Genomic DNA, 25,611 nt, shown 5'->3' with positions numbered 1-25,611 from the left:
CCCATCTGTGCTCTGTCATTTGATTTCCTCATGTCTCCTGATCATCCAATCACAAGCTGACTTGTTGGGGACTTGACCATGATTGTAGAGTTTTCCGGCTGGGTTCCTCCCCTCACCGGGAAGACAGTGTGAAAGGTAAAAAATACTGAATTCTCGTCTGCCAGTGTGGGTCATATCCACTGTTTGGGGATTTTAAAGTGCCTCTTCATGTGTAAGGCGAGGTGGTCCGACCTCGAAAATGCCCGGTCGCACTAATGACACTGGAAGGGGCAGTGCCCAGTGTGTTTGCCGTAGTGCCTGGTCAGTTCACCTGAGCGGGCAGATTTCCACCCACGGCCGTCCCAGTCACAGTGGTAAGGTTTCTCACCTGTGTGGGTTCGCAGGTGTGCCTTGAGATGAGAACTTTTCCGGGGCCACGACCTTCTCCCCCTCTTTGGCTTGGGCTCCTCCAGCATGCAGGAACCGGGTGGCATGAGCTCTTGGTAATGGAGCGGTGGGACCTGCGGCTGCATCTGGTCGGGCAGCAAGGGAGGGTAGTTGGGCCCGGGGTGGGGATGGGAGCCCGGGGGTAGTGGCAGGGCAGGATGACAGTCCCTGCTGCTCAGCATACAACATCATTTTGAACGGCTGCAGATGTAGCTGCTATAATCTAAGTACCTAGTTCTGTGCTATCCATCCTTAGCTTGTCTGCAGTGTTTCACTGCTATAAATAATGCTGCGATCAAGAGGCTTCTTGTCAGCCCCTCTGACTATTCCCAGAAAGAGAACTATTGGGTCAAGGGTCCCATGAAGGAGTTTTGGTGCTCGCCCCCCCCCCCCCCGCACCCCTTCCAGAAGGTTGAAGTACTTTCCAGACACACTTCTCATTGCAGAGGCAAACTGGACCAAGGAAAAGCCAGAGACCAATGTCAAAGCAAGTGCAGGGAAGTGGGGCCCTGGCCATCATCCCAAGGGGCCCAGTGGGATCGGGTGAATCAGGGTGGGCTTCTTAGAAGCGGTGGGTGTGGTCCCAAAGGTACCTGCTGTGGGAAGAGCAAGAAAGGAGAACGGAGGTGACCAGCAGGCATGGGGGCCAGGGGGTGGGAGCTGACCTCGTAGGTCCTCATGGTTCTGAGATAGGAAGGGCTGCCTTGAAGCCAGGCTGGGAAGATCTGTCTCCCAGCCCCCTCCACCCTCAGGCCTGAACCTCCCTAAAGCACTACTTGGATCCAGTCACCCCACCCCGGGCAGAAGCCTCGGGACTCCTTTGCACTCTATCGCTGAGCCTTTACCCACCACCTCTCCAGCTCGGCCTCATGCTGCCCTGGCGGGAACCTGAGCTTCAGCCAGACTGGGCTCCCGGCGGTCCCTGTGCTTCCCGGAAGCTTCTCGGACACTCTGCGCTCTATGGGCCCCCCTCCTGATGCCTCCTGGTCCTCTCAGCCCACCTCTCTTCCAGCACACACCTGCTGTGGCCAGGCGGTCCCTGGTAGGGCGCATACCGCCGGCCGCACGCCGGCCTCTCGTGGGTGTGTGTCGTGGTTGTGTGTTGTGGCTCCTACGTTCTCAGGCTGCAGCCATCTGGAGAGTCAGCACTGTGTCTTAGTGACGTTTGTGTCCTCGGCAGCCCCCCTTCCAGGTCTGCTGCACAGAGGCGGTGCTCAATAAGCATTTAAGGGAATCTAATCAGCCTTCCTGCCCACTCCCCCTGCCCTTTTGGGGTTGCCCTGCAGGTGGGACCACTGGAAATAGTGCTGTCTCAGCCAGCCTCTCCGTGGTCTGTTCTGCGTGGGTCAAAAAGAGACCTGGCCCCTCGGCCTCTTCTTTCTGGGGGCATCCCTAAAGCTGTATGACTTACCTGGTGCCTTCTTTCTTCCTGGGGTGGGGGTGGGTTCCACCCTGCTGAGGGCAGGCCCCGTGTGGGCACAGGGTCCTCGTGGGGTGCATAGTCTCCCCACACCCGAACCACATTCAGCGTGAGCTATGCAAGAGTGTTTCCTCGCTCCCCAGACATCGATGAATGTTTAAGCGCCTCTTGTGAGGGCCACTGCGTGAACACGGAAGGCGGGTTCGTGTGCGAGTGTGGGCCGGGCATGCAGCTGTCTGCTGACCGCCACAGCTGCCAAGGTGAGTGGCTCTGGAAGGGGTAACGATGGTGCCGTCGCCACCGCCGCTAGGCCCTGATGCTGAACTCACGGCCCTGCCAGGCCCAACGCGTGCTCTCCAGGCATGATTGCATTTCAGCTTCACCACAGTCCTCTGAGGGAGATGCTGTTCTCATCCTCACTTTGTGGTCGAGGCTTGCCCAAGGCCATTCTGTCAGTAGGGTCAGAAGGAGTCGGCTTGCATGCGGGCGCGTCTGACGCCAGGGCCTTTGCTCTGGACCACGACTCAGTAGAAACTGCTGCTACCATCACTGTAGGGTAGGGGGGCGGTGGGGGTGAGGGAGAGGCCGAGGGGAGGGCTAGGGTCAGGAAGGCAGACTAACCAGAGGGAGGAGGCCACTGAGCCGGGGGAGGGCTGAGGGGGCGGGTGACATGTCCCGGGGGCTCTGTGGGAGAGCCATGCTGCAACAGAGTCACCTCAGCCACCTGCCGGGGTGCTGGGCCGGGCTCTGGAGACACACAGCCAGGAAGAAAACATCCTGCCCCCCAGCGACCTCCCCACTCCCCCCACCCCTGGTCTGGTGGGAGAGGAAGAACAATGCTGTTGGGTCGAGGGGCTTAAGTGCTGTGGGAACCCAGGGGAGAGAAGGAATCTCTTCTCCTAAGTGAACAGGATGAGCGAGACCTTTTAAAATAATGACTCAGGGCTTCCCTGGTGGCGCAGTGGTTGAGAGTCTGCCTGCCGATGCAGGGGACACGGGTTTGTGCCCCGGTCCGGGAAGATCCCACGTGCCACGGAGTGGCTGGGCCCGTGAGCCATGGCCGCTGGGCCTGCGCCTCCGGAGCCTGTGCTCCGCGACGGGAGAGGCCACAGCAGTGAGAGGCCCGCGTACAGCAAAAAATAATAATAATAATAATAATAATGACTCATTCCTTAAAAATGACTTTTATTTACAGAAATTATGTCAGAAAACATTATCTCTTTAACAAGGCAGCTAAGACAGAAGCTCCCCTTGATACTGTGGTATCATTTTCTGGGTGTTTGAAATTTTCATAAATTATTTTAAAAGTTTATATATGTATATATTTTTTGTAATACGTGGGCCTCTCACCGTTGTGGCCTCTCCCGTTGCGGAGCACAGGCTCCGGACGCGCAGGCTCAGCGGCCATGGCTCATGGGCCCAGCCGCTCCGCGGCATGTGGGATCCTCCCAGACCAGGGCAAGAACCCGCGTCCCCTGCATCGGCAGGTGGACTCCCAACCACTGCGCCACCAGGGAAGCCCTTTAAAAGTTTTAAAAGTAATGGCCCTAGCCCCAGGCCATCTCTCCCACTCCCAACCTCTATGCTCCCTAGAGAATAGCCCTGGTGTCTTAGTATCTGCTTGGGCTGCTATAACAAAATAGCACAAACTGGGTGGCTTAAACAACAAAAATTTATTCTCACAGTTCTGGAGGCTGGGAAGTACAAGATCACAGTGTTGGCCCACTCAGTTACTGGTGAGGGCTCTCTTCCTGCCTTGCAGACAGCTACCTTCTCTTTGTGTCCTCACAAGGCAGAGAGAGAGCAAGCTCTCTCATGGCTCTTTTTCTAAGGGCAGTAATCCCGTCATGAGAGCCCCACCCGCAAGACCTCATCCAAACCTAATTACGTCCCAAAAGCCCCACCTCCTAATATCATCACATTGGGGGTTAGGGCTTCCATTTATGAATTTGGGGGGAATGCAGTTCATCCATAGCACTTAGTTATCAATCTGATGAGTGCCCTGCCTGCCTCTACCCAGTATGTGTACATACACACATGTGCACTTACAGAGGTATGATGATAAGAGATGGGTGGCTAACAGTTGTTGAACTCCTGTATTCCCGGCACCATGCTAAGCATTTAACATGCATTTTCTCAATTTTATCCTCAAAATTGTCCTATGAAGTTGGTACTGTTTATTTCCATTTTCCTGGTAGGAATACTGAGGCTTAAAGAAGTTAACTTTCTCAAGATCCCATTAGAGCTTCGATGTGAACCCGGTCATTCTTCTGCCTGCTTTTTTCCCTTCAACAATCTGTCATGAAAATCTCTTCACATCAGGGTCAATAAACTTGCTTTATTCTTTTCGGCTGCTGCCTGGTACTCCGCAGTCCAGATATCCCATAGTTTACTAACTCTTCTCTTATTGGTGAACATGCAGATCATTTCCAGCTTTTTCCCAATTTCAAACAATGGCTTGGGGAAGCTTTGACAGAGGAGGTAGTATAGAAGCTGAGTTTTGAGGTATGAGTAGGAGTTTTCCAGCCAGACAAGATGGGAAGGCATTCCAAGCAGATAGGAGAACATGGGCAAAGGGGGAGGGCCACAAGAGCATGGTGCCTTTGGAAGATGGCAAGAATTTGGGCCAGAGTAAAGGTGAGGGGCAAGGAGAGAGGTGGGAAAGGCAGCCCAGGACTCGTGAGCTATGGTGCTGCTTTGGTGCTTGTGGGAGCCTTGGAGGGATTTTAAGCAGAAAGTGGCCTGATCAGAGGTGCCCTTTGGTCAGAACATCCTGGGGGCTCTGTAGAGGGTGGCTTGGGAGGAGCACAGGGAGGGGCAGAGAGACACACAAGGCTTTTGTTATCCTCTAGACCAGAGACAAAGCCCAGGGCACCTGGGCTAGGGTATGGCAGTGAGGGTGGAGAGAAGTGGGCTGTTCCAGGGAGGACTTAGGCGTTGATAGACTGAATGTGGGTGGTGAGAAGGAGAGGGGTTACGAGTCGGGTAGGAGATAGTGATGAGAGAGGTAGGTAGAGAGGACCACGTATTTCCAAAACTCCATGGGGAAATGAGCTCCAGCTGTGTCCTGTTCCCTTCCAGACACTGATGAATGCCTTGGGACCCCCTGCCAGCAGAGATGTAAAAACAGCATTGGCAGCTACAGGTGTTCCTGTAGAACTGGCTTCCATCTGCACGGCAACCGGCACTCCTGTGTAGGTAAGGCAGGGGACCCTGTTGTCTTCACACTTAGGCTGCCAATCAGGAAGACGGACAGGGCGAGCCCAGGGACAGGGAAAAGTCAACAGTCTGGACCTCCTGGTTCCCTGGAGCCTGCAAGCGCTTGAGCCTTTGCTCAGAGCCTGCCTTTCCCTGGGGTTGGCGTGGCTGCTAATGGAAGACCCCGTCTTGGACTTTTCCTGGCCACATGCCACTTTCATCCTGTTATGTTTCTCTTCCACCCTCTCCCAGATACACCCCAAGGATTCCTCTCTGCTCACCCATTTTCTTGGCTGCCTTTGCTCCCCTTGGTAAATAAAGCACGTTATGTCTTGGTTCCTCTGGTTTAGAAGGAGACCCCTGTTTTCTCAGCCCATTGAAGAAATTTCCAGAAAGGGATTGGCATGTTTGGCTTGAGCTTGGCTCATGGGTTGAAGGTGGGGTCCTATGGGCCTGAAAAAAGACCTTGTTCTAGCAGAGTTGGGTGTTTGTCCTGAAGCCTGCCCTGAGCAGTGTGGTGGTTTTTGAGACTCTTTTTTCAGAAGGGCCCATAGCACCCGATGCCCAACAGTGGGTTGGTGGAAGGTTTGGAGGTGAGATTCCCAGTGGGGCCCATCCCCAGCAGCCAGCACTTAATCATTGCTGCACAGTGCTAGGGTATGAGTCACTGGTGCATCCATTAAATGCCTAATGGATGTATGAACCTTCCAAGGAGACTAGCACTAGACTTCAGCCCCATTCCCAGACATTCTGAGTCACACTGGCACCCTGGGGCAGGGAAGGACCCCATAAGAACATGGCAGGGAGACTCCCCCAGCCTTTTGGGGTAAGGGATGGGGGAAGAAGGACCCGGTAGCCCCGACAAGGCAGCCGTCGGTAGCGAGGCTCTCCCGCAGATGTAAACGAGTGTCGGAGGCCACTGGAGAGGCGACTGTGTCACCATTCTTGCCAAAACACCGTGGGCAGCTTCCTGTGCACCTGCCGACCTGGCTTCAGGCTCCGAGCTGACCGAGTGTCGTGTGAAGGTGAGCGCTGGGCCCCGCCCCCCGGCCCCGGGCCCCACCCTCCCGGAGCGGGCCCTCTTCCTTCCCCCTGAATTTTTTTTCAGTTCATCTCGTTTGTTATTTCCAACATCCCCCTTTCATCCTTTCTGTCTCCTTCCACTTCTTTATCCATTCTTCTATTTTCCTTTCACTGTTTCGCCAGCCCTCCTGTTTTCCCCCCAAATAGTAAAAGGAAAAAAAAAAAAAAAACAACACCAAAAAACGATGATAGAGGGGCATGTGACGCAGGAGTCCCCGTAACCTGGGCTCACAGGGACCCTTTGGATAGTGTGGTGTCAGATCTCTGCCATGATTTAACAGCATGCCTGTAAACGTCCATATAATGTCGTGTCAATACCGAAGGCATTCTTTCTAGACCAGGGCCAGTTTTCCATCGTGTAGTCGCCCATGATGGTCTGAGCTCAGCCACCCCGTTTCCCGCCCCCCCCAGTCCAACCTGTTTTCTCCCCGTCTCACTCTGATTTGTGACGCTCTTCCTTTTTCCTATCTCTCACCCTTGCCCCTCATCTGCCTCCTTCGCCGCCCTCCTGTTTTCGGACTCTCGCTCTTTCTGTCTTTCAGACTGTTGGGCAGTTGCTGTCCATCTGCAGGGAGAATGTGCACTGTTCCTAAGAGTGTGTGTGTGAGTGTGTGTGTGTGTCTCAGGGGAGGCATCCGCTTGGAAGCTGGCCTGTCTGCCATGGGCCCAGAGAGGACCCTGGGCCCTTCCTCCCCCTGAGCCTCAGCGTCTCCTCCTGGGAAGCCACAGCTGGATGGGAGAGTAGGGGACACACTCCTGACTTGTCAGGAGTAGGGAAGGGTCACTCCCAGGTCGGATCCCTGAGGGCTTAGGGAATGTCTGCGTGGTTCAGGAAAGCCCAAGTCTCCTTTGTGGCCAGCGAGGAAGGGAAGGGAGAAGACTCTGATTTTGCTGCATATGAAGCATCTGGACCTCCCGCATCACCAGCGTGTAACTTTGGGCTGCTCGTGGTACTTTTTCATCAATCTTCTCCCCTGATCGTCACCGCAGCCCCATTAGTTTGAGGTTGAACTGGTGGTATTAGATCTATCATGTTGATGAAGAAACTGGCCCAGAGACATTCAGTGATTTGTGGTGGTGGGCCTGAGTCCACGCCCCTCGAATCTCACCTCCTGCCCCTGCTGTCTCCCTGCAGACACCTCTGTGTTTCCGTTTCAGCTTTCCCCAAAGCCGTGCTGGCCCCATCTGCCATCCTGCAGCCCCTGCAGCACCCCCCTAAGATGCTACTGCTGCTTCCAGAGGCAGGCCGGCCCGCCCTCTCCCCAGGGCACAGCCCTCCTTCTGGGGCTCCAGGGACCCCAACTGGAGTCAGGACCACACGACTGCCATCTCCCACACCTGCACTACCCATGTCCTCCGCTTCTGCCCTGATGCAGCTGCTGTCTGCCCCAGTGGCCACCCCAGTGCCTAGTCCCTCTCCGTTGGGGACCCTCAGACCTCCCTCACGAATCCAGGAGAAGGTGGTGGTGACCCCTTCCTTGCCCAGGGGCCCTGAGGCCACACAGCTGGCACCAGGGCCCTCTGCCTGTTGGCACCTGGGAGTCATGCATGAGTCCGGGAGCCGCTGGACAGAGCCTGGCTGTTCCCAGTGCTGGTGCGAGGTGGGTGTGAGGGGTCCTCCGGGCTTCCCTGGTCTGGTGTCTGGGGCATTGTGGTGGCTGGAACTCCAGTTTCTGCTTCTAGGATGGGGAGGTGACCTGTGAAAAGGTGACGTGTGAAGCTGCTTGTTCTCACCCGATTCCCTCCGGAGATGGGGGATGCTGCCCATTGTGTACAGGTGGGAGCTGGTGTGGGGAAGGCTGTGAGTTTCTCACGTGGTACTGCCTCTTCCCTTTCCTAGCCTTTCTGCAGCTGAAAGGCTGTTCTCCAACTTTCGTGTGTCACCTGAAGGGTGATCCCTGGGCCTAGCCCCAGAGCTTCTGATTTAGCAGGTGCTGGGTAAGGCCCGGGAATTTGCATTTCTAACAGGTTCCCAGGTGATGTTGACGCTGCTGCTTCGGGGACCACACTTTGAGAACCACTGGTCTATGCTCTCAAGGGGAACTTTCGACCTTCCGGGGATCCTTTTTGAGCTTCGTTCTTTCATTTATTCCTTCATTGAGCAAGTTTCTCCAGACCCACTCTGCAGTCCCCTTCCCTGCCCCAGTCCCCCTCCTACTGCAGGAGGAGTAATCGTTTATAAATTCTACCCCCGTTCTGATTCCCTCCCACAATCTGCTGACAATTTTTCATTTGCTTCCCATTGTTCTTAGGATAAAGACCTCAAATCTTACCAAGTCCTTCAGCAGAGCTCCCTAACACTCACCCTGCACGTGAATCGCTGGGAATCTTGTTAAAATGCAGATTCTCATTCAGTAGATGTGGGGAGGGGCCTGAGTGGCTACATTTCTATGAAGCTCCTGGTGGTAAGGTGCTGAGGTTGCTGCACTTTGAGCAGCAGTGAAAAAGTCTTCCTAAGGGTTAAAATGAAAATGCAACTTACTGATTTTCTTAATGGTAATTGTGATCTTTTACTGTGTCCCTACTGTGTACTAAGCCCTGAGTGTGAATTGCTGTGTACATTACATCTGAGGTTGTGCATCCTCCCAAGTCCCCTGCAGGGCATGTGGTGGTATTTCCATTTTACAGTAAAGACAACTGAGTCCCAGAGAGGTTGAGTGACACATCCAGGTCCAAGGCCACTCAGGTGACAGGCCAGGTTTGGAACCTGGGGCTGTCTGGCTGCCTTTCCTGCCTTATGGGAATAAAATGCCATGCTTTCAACACAGTTCTGGGTTTATCAGACATAAATGGGACCCTCCCAGGGCACCCTCTGTGGGTGTCTCCTGTAGTTCTCCAGGGGTCTTGGGACCACACCGTTCTGAGTACCTAGATCTGTCACTCCTGGGGCATCCGAGCCAGTGAGAGAAGGTTCCAGGTACATTATGCCTGGAAAAGCAATGAGGCCTCAAGCTTCCTCTCCTTTAAGAGGTCTGATGCCTCCACTCCTGTTTGTCTTTCAAAGGCTGTTTTCACAGTGGCGTCATCCGGGCTGAAGGGGACGTGTTTTCACCTCCCAACCAGAACTGCACTGTCTGTGTCTGTCTGGTGAGCATCACAAGATCCCTGAAGCCTCGCGGGTGTTTTCTTAACCTTTGGGGGTTTTAGAGGAAGGGGGAAAGACCGGATGTTAAAGGTGAGCTTGTTGAATGGAGGGAGAGTTCTCAGGTCGTGGATTTTGGTCGCAAGCTGCGGAATTTAAAAGCGTGGGGGATGGGAAACCTGTAGTCTGGAGTCAGGGAGGCTTTTGCTGAGCAGAAAAGAGCCAACAGGCAAACAGGGTCCATCTGTCTAGGAAGGGGAGGGGATGCAACTCCCTCGGAAACTTCCTACCAGGGAGGCCTTTTTTCTCTCCAGGCAAAATATTTGCCGGCACAATAAAGGTAGCCGGGTAGGGAGGGAGAAGGCTCATTACCAGACTCAGCTTGTTAAGAGTATTTTGCTTGAGGCAAATTCACTCCTCCAAGAATAGTTATTAAGTTCCTACCATGTGCCAGACCCAGCCAGAGGCTGTCGCTTGGATTAGATCATGAGCACCTGGTGCATACCAGGCAGGGGCTTGGTATTTTCCATCTAGTTCCTCACCCGAGGCTCCTGGTGGCTCTTCAGGGTCGGCTTTACAGTCCCCATTCTACAGGTGAAAAGACTGAGGCTGGGAGGTGGCAGAGCTGGGATTTGAGCCGTGGCCTGTCTGCATCTAAAGCCCAGGCTCTGCCCACCAACCCTCACTGCCTCTCATCATCTTTAACAGCAGCCCTGGTCTGGCAGTGATGGCGGAAGCTGCAATGTAAAGGGGCGGGGCATGTAGATCGCTACCGCCACCCTTATTGAGCTCTTCCTGCCACACTTGTGAAGTGGCCAAGCGCTTTCGTGCCTGGTCACATTTCACTCAATCCTCAGCAACCCCAGCAGAGGTGCCCTTTCCATCTCATCTCACAGATAGGGAGACGGAGGCTCAGAGAGGTGACCTACTTTGCCCAAAGTCACATGACTTGGAGGGGCAGACCCTGGACCTCAGGTCTGGCTGACTCCAAAGCCGGGGCTTTTTCGTCTTGACTTCAATTTTTAAAAATTGAGTTTTAAATTTAACTCCTTGGCCGGTATTAGTCACTGGGTTCAAAACTCAGATGCACGGGAAGGTGTCTCTGGTGGAGTAACCTCTGTTCTCCACTTCTCAGCATCCTTCCGGAGCTTCTGTATGCCATGGGAGGGAATGCCATGGTGGGGGCAATGCCATGGGGGGCAGTGCCATGGGAGGCTAGGCTCGTCCATTTTCATGAGGAAGGTAGCGTGCTCTGCTTTCTGGTCTGCCCCTCGTCTTGGAAAGGGGGATGCTGGAAACTACACCATAATAAACCCTGGTACTGGGCCCCAGCACAGTATCCTTGTGTGACCATGGTGGCATTTAAAGGTCTTGGATGGCTTCCCTTTTATTTTTTAAAAATATTTATTTATTCATTTGGCTGCGCCGGGTCTTAGTTGTGGCATGCGGGATCTTCATTGCGGCATGCATGCGGGATCTAGCCCTGACCAGGGATCGAACCGGGGCCCCCTGCATTGGGAGTGTGGAGTCTTAACCACCGGGCCACCAGGGAAGTCCCAGGATAGCTTCCTTTAGGAGGCTTTCACGTGGGACAGGAATCCTGAGGGTGGTGTGAAATAGGGAACAAGCTGGTTCTGTTGGGCCTGACGGTCTACCCTCCCCCACCTGCACCACCTCTCACCTCCTCAGGCTGGAAATGTGTCCTGCATCTCCCCCGAGTGTCCTCCCGGCCCCTGTCAGGGCTCCCCGAAGTCGGATTGCTGTACCTGTGTGCCAGGTAAGGGACTCTTTGTGGGGAGAGGACAGGGTGAATTTAGCTTTTTTGTAAAAAATGACAGGGGTGGAGCGGTGTCTTTTGAGTATGTTTTTGTTTGGGGGGGGGGTGAGTGGAGGAGAGCGGAAGGAGATTGATTTCTGCTTTAGAGACAGATCAAATGAAGCATTTCAAAGTGCCCGTTTTAACTGAGCACCTACCGTGTGCATAGTGGTTTGGATGCTAGATTGGGCTCACAGCCCAGCCTGCCCCCTGCTGGGGTTGGTGCCTTTAACACAGACAGGAAGGGGTTTGGGTCCACCCTTGGCGTGGCTCTGTCCCGAGACTGGTGGGAGGTCTCCCCTGCCCTACTAATGAGTTGCTCCTTTGTTAAAATGTGGTTTTCTTTCCTGAGATGACCTCATGGCCATCACTGCTGGCTCTGGGCCATTGCTCTGTGGGGCCCTTGCCAGTCCTGATCTCATTGAATCTGTGTGGCGCAGACCTGAGGGAGTACTATTCATAGCCCCATTTTATAGATGAGGAAACTGAGGCTCAGAGAGGTCATCACTGCCCAAAGACACACACCAGTGAGTAAAGGAGCAAAGCTTGAACTCAAGCTTACCTGATTTCAAAGCTAGTGTTCTTACTAAATACTATTTTTCCCTTGACTTTTGAATGCTATTTTAATTTTATTTATTTATTTATTTATTTTTGCCACGCTGCACAGCATGTGAGATCTTAGTTCCCCGACCAGGGATTGAACCTGCGCCCCATGCATTGGAAGTGCAGAGTCTTAACCACTGGACCGCCAGGGAAGTCCCGAATGTTATATTATCTTTAATTAAAACATTTTTTGAACAGGCAATATACTCTCTGTGAGGTAGGAACTGTTAATCCCATTCTACAGATGAGAAAACTGAGGCTTAGGAGAGCTTAAGTATCTTGCCCGTAGTGAGTTGTGTAGCTGGGATTTGAACCCAGTGCCCTCTGACTAAAGCCAGGTGGGCCCCGGCAGGTTTTTAAGGTTGTTGTTACCAGCAGGGATGGGGCGTCTTCAGATGAGAGGCTCTCACTGAATCCTCCCTGCCTCCAGGGGCTGGCAGCATTCCCAGACCTTCCCGTAGGTGTCTGGGGCCGTCTTTTTTCATCTCTTCTTTTCTCTTAGTCTTTATTTATTCCGGGCTTCCCTTCCTTCTTGGTTAAGGACCTTATTTTGCATGTGGTTCATTCTCTGTCAGTTTTTTTTTTTTTTTTTTTTTTGGCTGCACCGTTCGGCATGTGGGATCTTAGTTCCCTGAGCAGGGATTGAACCCATTCCCCCTGCATTGGGAGCTCAGAGTCTTAACCACTGGACGGCCAGAGAAGTCCCTCTCTGTCAGTTTTTAACTACCGGTGTACCTTTAGGTGAGGGTTTGGAGGGGAGCAGCGATTGGGCTCTTGGGTGTGGGTGTGCCATGGAGTATTGTGGGGGTGTGTTTTCTTCCCAGAGACCCCCCCACCCATTTGCTCCCCCTTTTCTTTAGCTGCCCAGAGACCTTGAGCTGCCTCTTCCTTTCTCCTCCGCAGTGAGATGCTATTTCCATGGCCGGTGGTATGCAGACGGGGCTGTGTTCAGTGGTGGTGGTGACGAGTGTACCACCTGTGTCTGCCAGGTAGGGGGCTCAGTGGGTGGGTGCTGGGGAGGGGCAGGGCACACGAGTTTCCCAGGATGCCTTGACCAGGAGAAGAGGAGCCGCCATGCAGCAAAAGGGAAACTGAGGCGGGAAAGAGACTAAAGGGGCCTTAGCATTCACCAAGGCCTTCCCGCAGTCTCCTTGAAGTTCGTCCTTCAGCACTGCTATTTATAGAGCACCTACTGTGTGCCTGGGACAATGCTGGGCTCTGGGGACGCAGTTGAGCACAAGACAGCCCCAGCCCCCTCCGTCAGGGGCCCACAGCTAGGTGGGCAATGGACAGGGGAGCGGGGCTCTTAACCAGACTGTGGGCTCTAGGGAAGCCTACCTGGAGGGAGGGATGCTAAGCTGAGACCTGAAGATGACTAGGACAGCCCGGTGAGGAGCTGAGATAGGTGTGCCTGGCAGAGGGCACCGCGTGAGCAGAAGGCGGAGGTGGGAGAGAGCAGGGCGTGTTCTAAGGCCTGGGGGTGTCCATTCCGGCTGGAGCCCGGCCTGCGAGAGGGACTGGAAATGCGGCTGAGGCGGGGATCCTGTTTGGGCTGAGTTCCAAGAACAGGGCCTGGGGTGGGCTTCTCGTGTAAGTGGTTTTCTGAAGGAGTGCTCTCGGGAGAGACCGGCTGGGGAAGCAGGTCAGGCGGGGGGAGGGGCCACAAGAAGAGGGGTCTCGGGATGATGCCACGGGGAGCTCTGGAGTGTGAGGGGCACCGCAGAGGTGGGTGTGTCCAGAGGCCAGGGAGCTGGGCTCTTCTACCTCCAGCATCAGGTGGTTGTAGGTACTTCCTTGCTCCCCGGGGAGTGGGGGTGGATGAACCCTCCAGGCACCTGGAGGACGTGACCCTCATCAGCCAAGGGCAGTGCTTAGGGGAAGGGGTCTGTGAGGGGGCGGTGACAGCCTCTGCCTCAGTCTCAGTCATGAAGGGCTTTGCCAGCCAGGCGGAGGGTTTGGACTTGGCGAGCTGCCAAGGGTTTGAAGCGGTGGAGTGATGTGATGGGACTGGTGCCTGAGAGAGTTCTCTGGCTGCAGGTGAGAGTGGATTGGAGTGAGAGCAGAAGGCTGTTGCAGAAGTGAGAGGAAGAGATTCTGGAGGCTGCAGCTGGGGCAGCCGGGGACCCAGCAGCCACGCAGCCGCCATATTCCTGGGACCCTCTCCCAGCCTCACCCCAGCCCCCAGGGAAGGACTCGCCATTCCGTCCACTCTTGCTCCCTGGAGATCTGTCACTTTTAAGGGGGTGACGGCAGCCGGCCGGCCTCCTCTTTGGCCCTCACTGGTTTGTGCCCCCTGGCTCTCTTCCAGAACGGGGAAGTGGAATGTTCCTTCACGCCATGTCCAGAACTGGATTGCCCCCGCGAGGAGTGGTGGCTGGGCCCTGGGCAGTGCTGCTTCACCTGCAGGGAACCCGCACCCATGACAGGTGAGGGCCGCTTAGCCCTGCATCCCAGGCTGCACCCAACACCAGGCCTGGATGCCCGAGCTGGGGGAGGCTGAGCTTCACCCGCTGAGACTCTGTGTGTGTGTGTGTGTGTGTGAGTGCTCTCTATGTGTGTTGTGTGTGTCTGTGTGTGTGTGTCTGTGTGTGTTTTAAGTTTGTATGTGAGTGACATCTGTGTGTGAGCTTGTGTACATGTGTCTGCGTGTTTGTGTGTGAGTCGTATCTGTGTGTGTGTTTTTGAGTGTGTGTGTCCGTGTGTTTCTGTTGTGCGTCTGTTGTATCTGTGTGCATGTGTCTGGGTGGGAGTGGTTTCTGTATGTGTGAATGGCTGTGTTTGTGGGGGTGTGTGGACGTGGATGTTTGTGTGAGCGTGCCTGTGTATACCAGGCTCTTGTTAGGCAGGAAAATTCACTAACTGAGGGAGCCAGGCGGCAGCAGCAGGCAGCTCTGGGCCCAGTGGGTGGCTGCGTGGACTCAGTGTGAGTGAGCAGAGGTGTCTGTCTGTCCTTGCTGGGTGGCGCTGTAGGTCCCGCGGGCATTCAGGACCCTCCTCGGCACTTCTGCCCACTCGTCCTTTCTCCCCCGCTGTCCCCTGGCCAGGCTGCTCTCTGGACGACAACGGGGTTGAGTTTCCGGTTGGACAGATCTGGTCTCCCGGTGACCCCTGTGAGTTATGCATCTGCCAGGTGAATGACAACCTGCGCGCCTTCAGCTGCTTTCCCCACCCTTCCCCGTCCCGGGCCGGGCATCCCTGCCCCTGCAGAAGTGGGGCCACCTCAGGCCTGTCCCAGTCTCGCTTCCATGCTCTCAAATCCCGTTTTTACAGAAGGGGCTGGGATCCAGGTTATTCTGGCCTCGGTAGATTTTCAGGATGACAGAGCTTGGCAGTCTGTCTGTCGTAAGAGTGCTGTGTGACCCACTGTGCTTGTGCGGGGAGCTGCTGGCCTAAGGAGCTGGAAGTAGGATTCCCAGGAGCAGGGTTTTCGCCGGGCACGGATAACAGAGGGAGCTGGGCAGCCCGAGGCCTAGTAGTTAAGGCCTTTTCTGTGAAATGGCGAGGCTTCCTCCATTAATGTGAGTCACGTGACCTCACCTCATCAGAAGCGGGTGAGGGTGCGTGAGTTTTGAGAGTCAGATGGACAGACATGCAAACACAGCTATTTACCAAGAAACGCGATCGTTTTAGCTCATGTTTAAGTACGGTTGGCTTTCCTTTCTACTTTAAGAGAGTTTTTAGTCGCTTGGAGCTTAGAGCTTTATTTCTCAAAATGAGGTCCCTGCACTGGCTGTGTCGTTGACATCACCAGGGGAGCCTTGGTAGAACCTCAAGGCTGCCCAGGGCTCGGACTCAGAATCTGCATTTTAATCCCCCGGTGACTCGAGTGCACATGAGCACGTGAGAAGCGCGGCCTTCAAGTCCCTTTGATGCGCCATTTGTTAAAAAAGCCTTAGACCCTTAGAAAACTTGGAAACGTTTCTTTGGAATTAGAGTGGGGAGCAAAGTACATCCGCTGCCTTTTTTCTCCTTCAGGACTGATCTAGGGCACTCATATTACAAGAAAATAACACAAAACTTCAGCTTCTTACGAAAAAAAAAAAAAAGAAACTGTATATAGCGCTTTCATCTTCTGAAAGACATTTCCGGTGGAATAGCTTTCTATAAAAATAGGATTTTATTGGACTCCGTAGATTTGGGGTGAGCCAGGGTTTCAGGGAAACTCTGAGAAGAGTTTGGATGAGGTTGTGGTGCAGCCTTGGCTGCTGCGGGGAAGGGACGGGAAGCCGAGGAGAGCAAAACCCCAGCTCTGGGATATGGGAAGGCTTTTTTCTGGAAGGCTCACACCCCCTTTCCCAAGTAGCCGGTCCTCTTTGGGGGACCCCAGCCACCTCCCATCTGCATCATGGCGCCTCTTAGGGCAGGCTCCGGCCAGTTTGCAGCACCGCCCTTTCTTCTGGGGGCCTGTGGGTGGGGAGGTAGGGACTGGCGTGGCAGGTGGGGTCTTGGTGAAGTTCTTCCTCCCTTCAGGCAGATGGTTCAGTGAGCTGCAAGAGGACAGACTGTGTGGACTCCTGCCCTCACCCGATTCGGATCCCCGGGCAGTGCTGCCCTGACTGTTCGGCAGGTAAGGCCCTGCCTGGGGGGCCGGGGATGGCATAGCACCCCCGGCCCCCACATCTGGGGCCACCCTGTATCAGGCTTCTCTGTGCAAAGCACCACACATGCTTCATCTCTGCTCATCCTCGCAACAACCCCATGGGGCAACCCCATTTTCGAGATGAGAAAACTGAGGCTCAGGGATGGAAAGCAGTTTGCTCAAGGGAGGCCCTGTCTGGATGCTGGAAGCAGATATGAAGATATGCAGAGCTTGCAGCCTAGGTGAGATGATAAAGGAACATACCTGTGAGACAATTAGAGAACAGGGAGAGGAAATTAAAGTGATCCTTTATGTTTTAATAGTAATTTTCACCTTTTCCATTATTTCAAAAGTGATATTTTATCGTAGAACATTTAGAAAATACAGAAAACAAAGCAAAAAATTAAAAAGGACCCATGATCACTGTTAACTTCATGGTTTTATCTTCCTAGTCTCTTTTTGTGATATAACATCTATCTCTATAACATATCTGTAACATACATCTATATCTATATATCTATCATGTCATAGATATATAGCATATCATAGATGCATGTTATATCTTTTTTTCTTCTTTTTTGGCCGAGCCACACGGCTTGGGGGCTCTTAGCTCCCGGACTGGGGATGGAACCCGCACCCTTGGCAGTGAAATTGTGGCATCCTAACCACTGGACTGCCAGGGAATTCCCTATATATTTTCTCTTATAAAATGTTTCTCTACTGTCCCATCACCTGCTTTTTAAAAAAAATAATAAATTTATTTATTTACTTTTTATTTTTAGCTGCACTGGGTCCTTGTTGCTGTGCGCGGTCTTCCTCTAGTTGCGGCGAGCGGGGGCCACTCTTCATTGCAGTGCGTGGGCTTCTCACTGCGGTGGCTCCTCTTGTTGTAGAGCAGGGGCTCTAGGTGCGTGGGCTTCAGTAGCTGAGGCGTGTGGGCTCAGTAGTTGTGGCTCGTGGGCTCTAGAGCGCAGGCTCAGTAGTTGTGGTGCTCGGGCTTAGTTGCTCCGTGGCATGTGGGATCTTCCCGGACCAGGGCTCGAACCCGTGCCCCCTGCATTGACAGGCGGATTCTTAACCGCTGCGCCACCAAGGAAGCCCACCATCACCTGCTTTTATACGTACCAGTATGTGATACATATCATCAAGGTGGCGGCCCTCAGATGGGGCCTCTGTGGGCTTCGGGAAGCAGAGAGGGGAGCTGTAGGGGACCCTCCTGGAAGGAGGGGTTTGGGATTCGACTGAGTGGAGAGGAGCAGAGAGGATGGCCGTGGTGCCTGGCACCCAGGTTGAGTCTCCGGGTCCCTCCTCCTGATCCTGCCAAGTGAGGGGGTAGGAGGAACGGCTCCCTTCCCTGGGGGAGAACCTTGAAGTGAAGACGCTGTGATCCCTTTGCTGAGTCCAGCGAGAAAAAGGTCAGCGCCCAATCCAGACATGCGTTGTGTCCCTTCCCCACCCCCCTGGGCAAGTGTCTAGAGAGGCCGTTCGCCTGACCTCTGCTGCCTAGAAACACCTTGGACTTTCTTCCTGGAGAAGGCCAGCCATCCCCTGGCTGGCCCTCACCACATGCTCTCTCTGGCAGGCTGCACCTACACAGGCAGAATCTTCTACAATAACCAGACCTTCCCGTCCGTGCTGGACCCGTGTCTGAGCTGCATCTGCCTGGTACGACCACCCAGACCTGACCCCTGTCTTCGGAAACTCCCCAGAAATAGCCACCAGCTCCTGAACCCTGCAGGCAAAATCCAGAGACCTCCAAGAGAATGGTCACTTCTGGATCATGGTGAAAGCTGGCTCCCTTCAGCCCTGCCCGGGGTGATTCTTTACCCAGGGCCAGAGACATACTTTTAACCCTGCCTGGCAAAAGTCTTCTGCTTCTGGGTGACCAGGGAGGGTCTTGGGGGCCTTACGGTATAAAATATGGCCCAGGGATTCTCCCTGAGAGTGGAGGTGAGGAACACAAACCCAGGACTCTGTGCGGAATCTTTAATATACTCACATTCTCGAGCCCCTGCCACGTGCCAATCCCTGATCTCAGCACGACCTGTTAATTCACGGGGAATCCTATGAGGTGGGTACCTCCATCCCCAGCTGCTAGGTGAGACAACCGGGCACAGAGACCCCGCAACTAGTCAAGTGAAGTGCCAAGAATCAATTCTAGTATCCTGAGTCTGCTTCAGAAAGCACACTTTTACCCCTAAGCCATACTGCCTCTCAGTCTAAATGACAGGAATATCATTTAGTATTTGGAAAATGGAAAAAATAAGTCCTTATTGCTTGTCATGCTAGAGATGTTTCATGCCAATGGGGCTTCTTTGCTGGCGGTGGGTGAAAAGAGACGGGTCTACAGAAAGATCGAGAAACTTGGGGTGAACATCTTTGGCCTCAGAGTGGCCCTGTTCATTCACAGCCATGTGCTTTGGGGAGCTTTGGCTTCTGGGTCCTTCCCCCTAAGTTTTTGGTGCTCAGCTTCCCTGGGAGGTTCATGGATTTGTTCGACAGGTAGCTGTTGACAGATGAGCTCTGAGGACAAGGCTGGACCTGGGGGGCTCAGTCTTTTCCTTCACCATGGACCTCTCACCTGACCTTGATGGCTCCGATGGGCACTCAGTGGCTATGTGATGTGTCCTTCACGAGTGACCCATCAGCCCCCCAGAACAAAGGGCCTTCAGTGTTTTCTGTGTCCTGCAGCTGGGCTCGGTGGCCTGCTCGCCCGTGGACTGCCCCATCACCTGCTCCTACCCTTTCCACCCTGACGGGGAGTGCTGTCCAGTGTGCCGAGGTGAGTGGGACCAGCCACCCCTCGTGCAAGGCCCCTGAGTGGGCCTTGGCTCTCACGGCCCCTGTCTCCTCTGCCCCTGCAGACTGCAACTACGAGGGGAGGAAGGTGGGGAACGGCCAGGTGTTCACCTTGGACGATGAGCCCTGTACCCAGTGCGTCTGCCAGGTGAGCTGGGCCTGGGGACCCTAGACGTGCCGGGCCAGGGGCTGCTTCTAGCCTTTTGTCCTTTTGTGAAACTTGGAGCTCCTTAGCCAGTGTACACCCGTCTTCCGCCTGCCATTCTTCAACTTTAATTACCTGCGGGGATACCTTCGGATTTGATGGTGTTCTCTACCTTTGTTTCCTTAAGGCGGCCCCACTGTGTTTGGCTTCACCTGTTGTTCAGGTGAGGGTCAGGCCCTGCAGCTTCTGCCCCAGATCTTTCTGTGGGTCCAACTGCTGGTGTAGTAGGTCCTTGAGGGCTCTGCTGTGGAGGGGTGAGATGCTCCGGGCTTCCTCACGTGTGTCCTTCTGCTTTCCCAGCTGGGAGAGGTGAGCTGCGAGAAGATGCCCTGCCAGCAGGCCTGCTCGGACCCCTCCACGCCCCCCAGGGACTGCTGCTCCTCCTGTCCAGGTAAGCGGCCTCTGCATCCTGGAGCCTCACCACCGTCCTTTTCCACTTTGCTCTTCCACCCAGAAACACAGAACTTGTACAGGGCTGGATATGAGAAACCCAGGCTCAGAGAGGGAACGTGGCCTGCTCAAGGTCACACAGCCAGCACGTGGTGCGCCCAGGCCCAAGCCTGGGCTTGCTGACCCTCGTCAGTGCTATGCCACCATGTGCCGTGCCGTCTGACGAGTCTGTTTACTGTTCCTTTTTCTTCTTCATTTCCTCCTTTCTGAATCTCTTCCTCTGCTTTCTTCCTTTTTAAAAAATTAGAATTTAGGAACTGAATCAACTTTGCAGAAGAATAATTGCTAATATGTATTGAGTATCCATTATGTGTCAGGGAACATCATGTATTGAATGTTATTTCTTTTTTTTAAATTGTGGTGTAATTGACGTGTAACATTATATTGGTTTCAGGTGTACAACATAAAGATTCAATATTTGTATATATTGCAAAATGATCACCACAGTAAGTCTAGTTAACATCTGTCACCCCACACAGTTACAAGATATTTTTTTCTTGTGATGAGAACTTCTATGATCTAATCTCTTAGCAACTTTCAGGTATAGCATTTCAATACAGTATTATTAACAATAGTCACCATGCTGTACATTATATCCCAATGACTTATTTATTTTGTAACTGAAAATTTATGCCTTTTGACCCCCTTCAGCCATTTTGCCCACCCCTCTCCTCCCACCTCTGGCAACCACCAATCTGTTCTCAATATCTGTGCGCTCAGTTTTTTTTTAAAAAAAAAACAATTCCACATATACGTGAGATCATATGGTATTTATCTTTCTCTGATTTATTCATTTAGCATAATACCCTCTAGGTCCATCCACGTTATCGCAAATGGTAAGATTTCATTCTTTTTTGTGGTTGAATAATATTCCATTGCGTATATATATATATATACACCACATATTTATCCATCTTCATCTGTCGATCGACATTTAGGTTGTCCCCATGTCATGGCTATTGTAAATAATGCTGCAATGAACCTTGGGGTGCATATATCTTTCTGAATTAGTGTTTTCATTTTTTTTGGATATATACCCGGTAGTGGAATTGCTGGATCATATGGTAGTTCAACAACAGTTGCTGTGTCTTGTCTTTGTGATGATAGCCATTCTGATGGCTGTGAGGTGGTATATCTCATTGTGGTTTTGATTTGCATTTCCGTGATGATTAGTGATGTTGAGCATCTTTTCATGTCCCTGTTGGCCATCAGTTTGTTTTCACACGTCTTATTTCATTTTCACAGCAACTCTTTGTGATAGATACTATTAGCATCCCCATTTTCCAGGTGAGGAAACTGAGGCACAGAGAGGTGAAATGAGGTGCTCAAGGTCACACAGCCGGTTGGCAGTAGAACCAGGATTTGAGCCCAGAGTCAATGCTTTTAGCTACTCTGCTACATTCACTCCTGAAAATGATTCACATCTGTTTGTCTTTCTCCATCATGAGTGTTGGTCCATGTGGATCTTTTTGCAGAGGTATAAACAGGACGTGGACAACCTACTGTAACACACAGTTTCAAAATATTGATGTAGCCCACAGCTGGCCATTTAAAAAAGCTCCCAAATATTATGGTTTGCTTACCCCTTCCCTTTTTGGTTGACATTTAGGTGGTTTCTTTTTTCTTCTTCTTCTTCTTTTCTTTTTTTCTTCTATCCATAGTGGACCCACTGTGAAAAATCTTTGGTCAGACAACTTTTGTTTTCAAATTTTGTGAGTTGCATTCAGACCCTGTGGTTAATAGGTGCAGTAACTAGGTCACAGGGTGTTGGGAGTGGTTTGGTGACTCCTAGGGCATGACAGCATGTTACCAGATGGGGTCCTAGAGGAAGGGGAAGCATACAGAGATGTAGCTGGTGCCCCATATGCCCACCAACTCTACACTGTGCGTTTTGAATTTAATTTTTCCAGTTTAACATGTCCATAAAGTACCTTACCGTTGACTATTGTACATTTTTTAAACTTCCAGGAAGACAGTGAATTTTTCCACGGATTTGTGGCCTGAATTTCCTCTTGTATAAAATACCTCTTTAACTCCTTTGACCTTCTGAAGACGACATCCTGTATTTAGGGCAGCTCTTCAGTTCTGTGGATGGACAGCTGCTGTCAGGACTGCTGGGGCTGGAAACATCCTGATCCCATACGGTCACTATGTTGGGAACTGTTGAGTGATTATAGATTCGACCTTAACCAGCACAAAACCCTCTGCAAGCTGATGGATATTATTCCCCTGCTTTCTAGAGACTAATCGTTAGCTAAGGTGCCAGGCAGTGTATGGAGGCTTTTACCTGTATTGTCTCATTTAAATGCCCCAGGAATGTTTATGCATGGGTGCTCTTATTGTCTCCATTTTGCAGATGGGGAAATGGAGGCTCAGAGAAGTTAAGTTTCTGTCTTTTTAAGAAGAATTTATTTATTAAAAAAATTTTTTTGGCCGTGCTGCACAGCTTATGGGATCTTAGTTCCCCAACCAGGGATGGAACCCGGGCCCCACGCAGTGGAAGTGCCAAGTCCTAACCACTGGGCCGCCAGGGAATTCCCAAGTTTCTGTCTTTAAGGCCACGTTCTAGGTGGTAGTGTCGTCGGACTCAGGGCCAGGTCTCTCTGATTCCTCACCCCATGCTCGTTCCCATTCTGCTTTCCTGCCTCCTGATGGGGAAACTGAGGCCCAAAGAGGTGAGATGCAGAGCCCACCTCCTTCTCCTGGGGCACCTGCCTCAGCTGCGTTCACCATGTGCGAACTCGTTTTAAGAAGAAATGCTTTGGGCTTCCCTGGTGGCGCAGTGGTTGAGAGTCCGCCTGCCGATGCAGGGGATGTGTGTTCGTGCCCCAGTCCGGGAAGATCCCACATGCTGCGGAGCGGCTGGGCCCGTGAGCCATGGCCACTGAGCCTGCGTGTCCGGAGTCTGTGCTCTGCAACGGGAGAGGCCACAACAGTGAGAGGCCTGCGTACCGCAAAAAAAAAAAGAAGAAATGCTTTTTATTGAAATACAAGGTGAATTGTTTCCTTTTGATAATTAAAAAAAAAAAAGAATAGCTTTCTTGAGATATAATTCACACACCCTGTAAGTCACACGCTCAAAGTACACAATTCAGTGGTTTTTGGTAAAGTGGTTTTTGTGATTATCCTTTTGATCGTTTATATAAATATTTCAATTGAGGTATATTTGATGTACAATATTATATAACTTTCAGGTGTACAGCAGGGTGATTCACAATTTTTAAAAAAGTTATAGGTTATCTTTTGATGATTTTTAAAATGTAATCATTCCAGTTTGTAATGTGTTTACCAGCCTCCGTCTCCTCCCTGATCATACCTTTCTCCAATATTCTTCCTTCCTTCCCTTCTGCTCCCGCCATGGATTAAGCCCTTATGATGCGCTGGCCTCCAGGCTGAGACTTAAAAACAAAGTTTTTCAATAGACTTCTTTTTTTAAAGCATTTTTAGGTTCACAGCAAAATCGAGCAGGAGGTACGGACAGCTCCCTGAATCCCCCTGCCCCCGCCCCACGCACAGTGCCCCCTGCTGTCAACATCCCCCACCAGATGGTACATTTGCTACAATCAATGAACCTACTCTGACACATGATTGTCACCCAAAGTCCAGAGTTTACATTTGGATTTAGGCTGAGACCTCTCAGGCTCCGTTTCATTCAGTCCTCGTTGCATGACCTATGTGGTCATCACCGTTATTATGATGCCCATTTTACAAATGGGGAAAGGGAGGCCCAGGGGAGTTATGTGCCTCACACAAGGTCACACAGCCAGTGCCTTGGTGAACTGTCTCTCTCTGCTCATGGTTCCTTTTGGGTCTTCCCTTTCCTGGAGTCAGGAGCCGGCGGGATCCCCCAACCCCAACGGCCGGTGCACAGGGACCCTCAAGGGACAGAGCTGGGGCACTGTCCTTGGTGCAGCTCATCCCAGACCTGCCTCAGTCGTAGGGGAGAACCATTGTGCATCTTCTTGCCCCGCCCCCTCTCTAGATTCCCTGGAAGAAAGCCGGGGTCTCCCCCTACGTGGAGACGTTGAGCTCAGCAAAGTGGCCCGGACCCCCCGTGGAGACCCCGAGGCCCTGCTCAACTGCAGCTCCTGCCCGGGGCCCCCAGCGGTGTCGCCTCGGAGGCCAGCGCTGCAGCTCCTCCAGCTCCTCCTGAGAACGAACCTGTCTGACATGCAGACTATACCCGTGAGCCCCTCAGGAGCCCAGGCCGTACCCTCACCCCCTTTGGGGCCAGGGGGCATGTTCCCAGGGGAGCCCGGGGCCTCCCAGCCCCCTCGGCCCTCACCAGGGCCTTCAATCCCTCCAGGAGCCTCCTCTCTACCTCCGGCCTCTCCCGGGGCTCCCGGGCCACCTCCTGTTACTCCAGAGCCCTCGTCCTCAGCCTCCGGGGCCCACACAGCATCTAGACAGCCTTCTCTGCCTGCCACCATCCGGCGTAGAGCCTCAGCCCTTTCCACGATGGGCCCCAGCCCCTCAGAGGCCCCCGTCACTATCCTCAGGCCTCGCAGACTCTCTCCAGCCACCTCCAGACTCTCTGCAGCCCTTGCAGCCACGGCCAGCCCTGGCCCCCAGGAGCCCACCATGGGGCCCTCACAGGAGGAGGAGTCCACAGTGTAAGCAGGCCTCCGTTTCAGGGCCGTGCCCGGGAGACGCCAGACAGAGAAGACTCTGACAGAGGCCCTGGGAGCTTGCAGGGCAGCTCTGGGGACCAGTGAGGCTGCTGACTCCTTAAGGACCCCTGGCGGGGATGGAAAACCCTCAGGGCCCGATGTCGCCTTGCTCCCAAGAAGCATCTGGGATGTGTTGTGAGACTCCAGCAGCACGTTCTCCACCGTCAGCATCCTCCCTGGACTGCGTGGCCCGCCTGTCTTCTGAGAAAGGTTGGGGCAGCTGAGTCCCTCCTCTGGAGGAGGAGGGTCCGAGGGGCCTGGGATTCCACTGGGATTGTGCCACCAGCTGTCGTGTGTCCTCACCCGAGGTTTCCTGATTAAAATCTGTCTCAGTCTCCCCCAGGCTGCCCTGCTCATTCACTTCTCGCCTTTGGAAAGGTGGGAAAATGTCACTGCAAGCCCTCAGGTGATGAGCTAAGTGCCCACCTCAACCCCCAGCTTGGGAGAAAAGCCTGCACAGACCTGGGGCTAGATTGGGAGGGTCTTAGGTAAGTACCTGGTGGCCTTTGATGCTAGGAGACTTCTAAAGTGAGGGGGCGGAAAAGACAGATGGAGAGGCCTGTGCAGGTTGGGTTCCCTGGGAGGGAATAGTCGGCAGGTGGAGTCTTAGGGCCTGTGCTTAGCTTTAACATCTGTGGGCCGAGGGAGGCAAGCAGGAGGCAGGGGGTGGGGCCCAGCAGTGGCACGTCTCAGCCAACCCCCTGTGGAGCTCTGAGGCTGGGCTGGCCTTCAGAGTCAGCCTGAGTTGGGGCAAGGGGACAGGGCTTTGTGCCCCCATGTTGGCCAGTAATTCTATCTGTGGGGAGTGGGCCCCGGAAAGGGGTGTCAGCCAAGGCAGTTCCCTGTGAGGGCTGGTGGCTGAGAGCTGTCAGTCAACAACCTTCCCTGCGGCTGGGGTAATAAATGCGTCTATCCTGAAGGGGGCACCTGGACGGTGCAGCCCAGTTTCCATGACAGCTGGAAAGAGGACAGTACTAGCATTGGTGGGGGAAAGTGAGATGGGGTGGGAGACAGAGAACTATGCTGTCACCATGTCACCAACTTGCTATCCCTGAAACCCAAGGGGGCTGCAGAATAACCTGCACCTACACTGGCCCAGGCCATCCTCCCCTTGCATCTTCTCTGCCCTGCTGCTCACCATGTATCCCAGCGGGGAGTGTCCCCAGTGGGCACTGGCTGCAAAGGCCATCTGGGTTATCCACCCCAGGTGTTAGTGTAGGGAGGGGTCCTAATCCAAGCAGGATGGCAGGAATAATGAATTTGGAATTAGGAGCATGAAA

General features: G+C 53.2%; 1 protein-coding gene across 1 annotated transcript in view; it reads left to right on the top strand.

The window, feature by feature from the left end:
- VWCE (von Willebrand factor C and EGF domains) overlaps positions 1-24,278 on the top strand; it is a gene marked incomplete at both ends in the record, with an annotated part of 29,570 nt that extends 5,292 nt beyond the window's left edge. The window contains 16 exons of the mRNA XM_081239310.1: positions 1,990-2,106; positions 4,928-5,044; positions 5,941-6,069; positions 7,286-7,728; positions 7,811-7,928; positions 9,132-9,214; positions 10,899-10,986; positions 12,532-12,617; positions 13,937-14,054; positions 14,673-14,758; positions 16,099-16,195; positions 17,790-17,872; positions 18,857-18,989; positions 19,072-19,154; positions 19,512-19,602; positions 23,644-24,278. Coding sequence (XP_081095436.1) covers positions 1,990-2,106; positions 4,928-5,044; positions 5,941-6,069; positions 7,286-7,728; positions 7,811-7,928; positions 9,132-9,214; positions 10,899-10,986; positions 12,532-12,617; positions 13,937-14,054; positions 14,673-14,758; positions 16,099-16,195; positions 17,790-17,872; positions 18,857-18,989; positions 19,072-19,154; positions 19,512-19,602; positions 23,644-24,278 — 2,507 coding nt within the window. The remainder of the gene's footprint in view (positions 1-1,989; positions 2,107-4,927; positions 5,045-5,940; positions 6,070-7,285; positions 7,729-7,810; positions 7,929-9,131; positions 9,215-10,898; positions 10,987-12,531; positions 12,618-13,936; positions 14,055-14,672; positions 14,759-16,098; positions 16,196-17,789; positions 17,873-18,856; positions 18,990-19,071; positions 19,155-19,511; positions 19,603-23,643) is intronic.
- Positions 24,279-25,611: the final 1,333 nt, after the last annotated feature.

This window comes from Mesoplodon bidens (genome assembly GCF_964165515.1).
Source record: "Mesoplodon bidens genome assembly, chromosome: 7".
Classification (NCBI taxonomy): domain Eukaryota; kingdom Metazoa; phylum Chordata; class Mammalia; order Artiodactyla; family Ziphiidae; genus Mesoplodon; species Mesoplodon bidens.
Note: the sequence above shows the minus strand (reverse complement) of the source record. Positions and strands in the feature narration are given on the sequence as shown.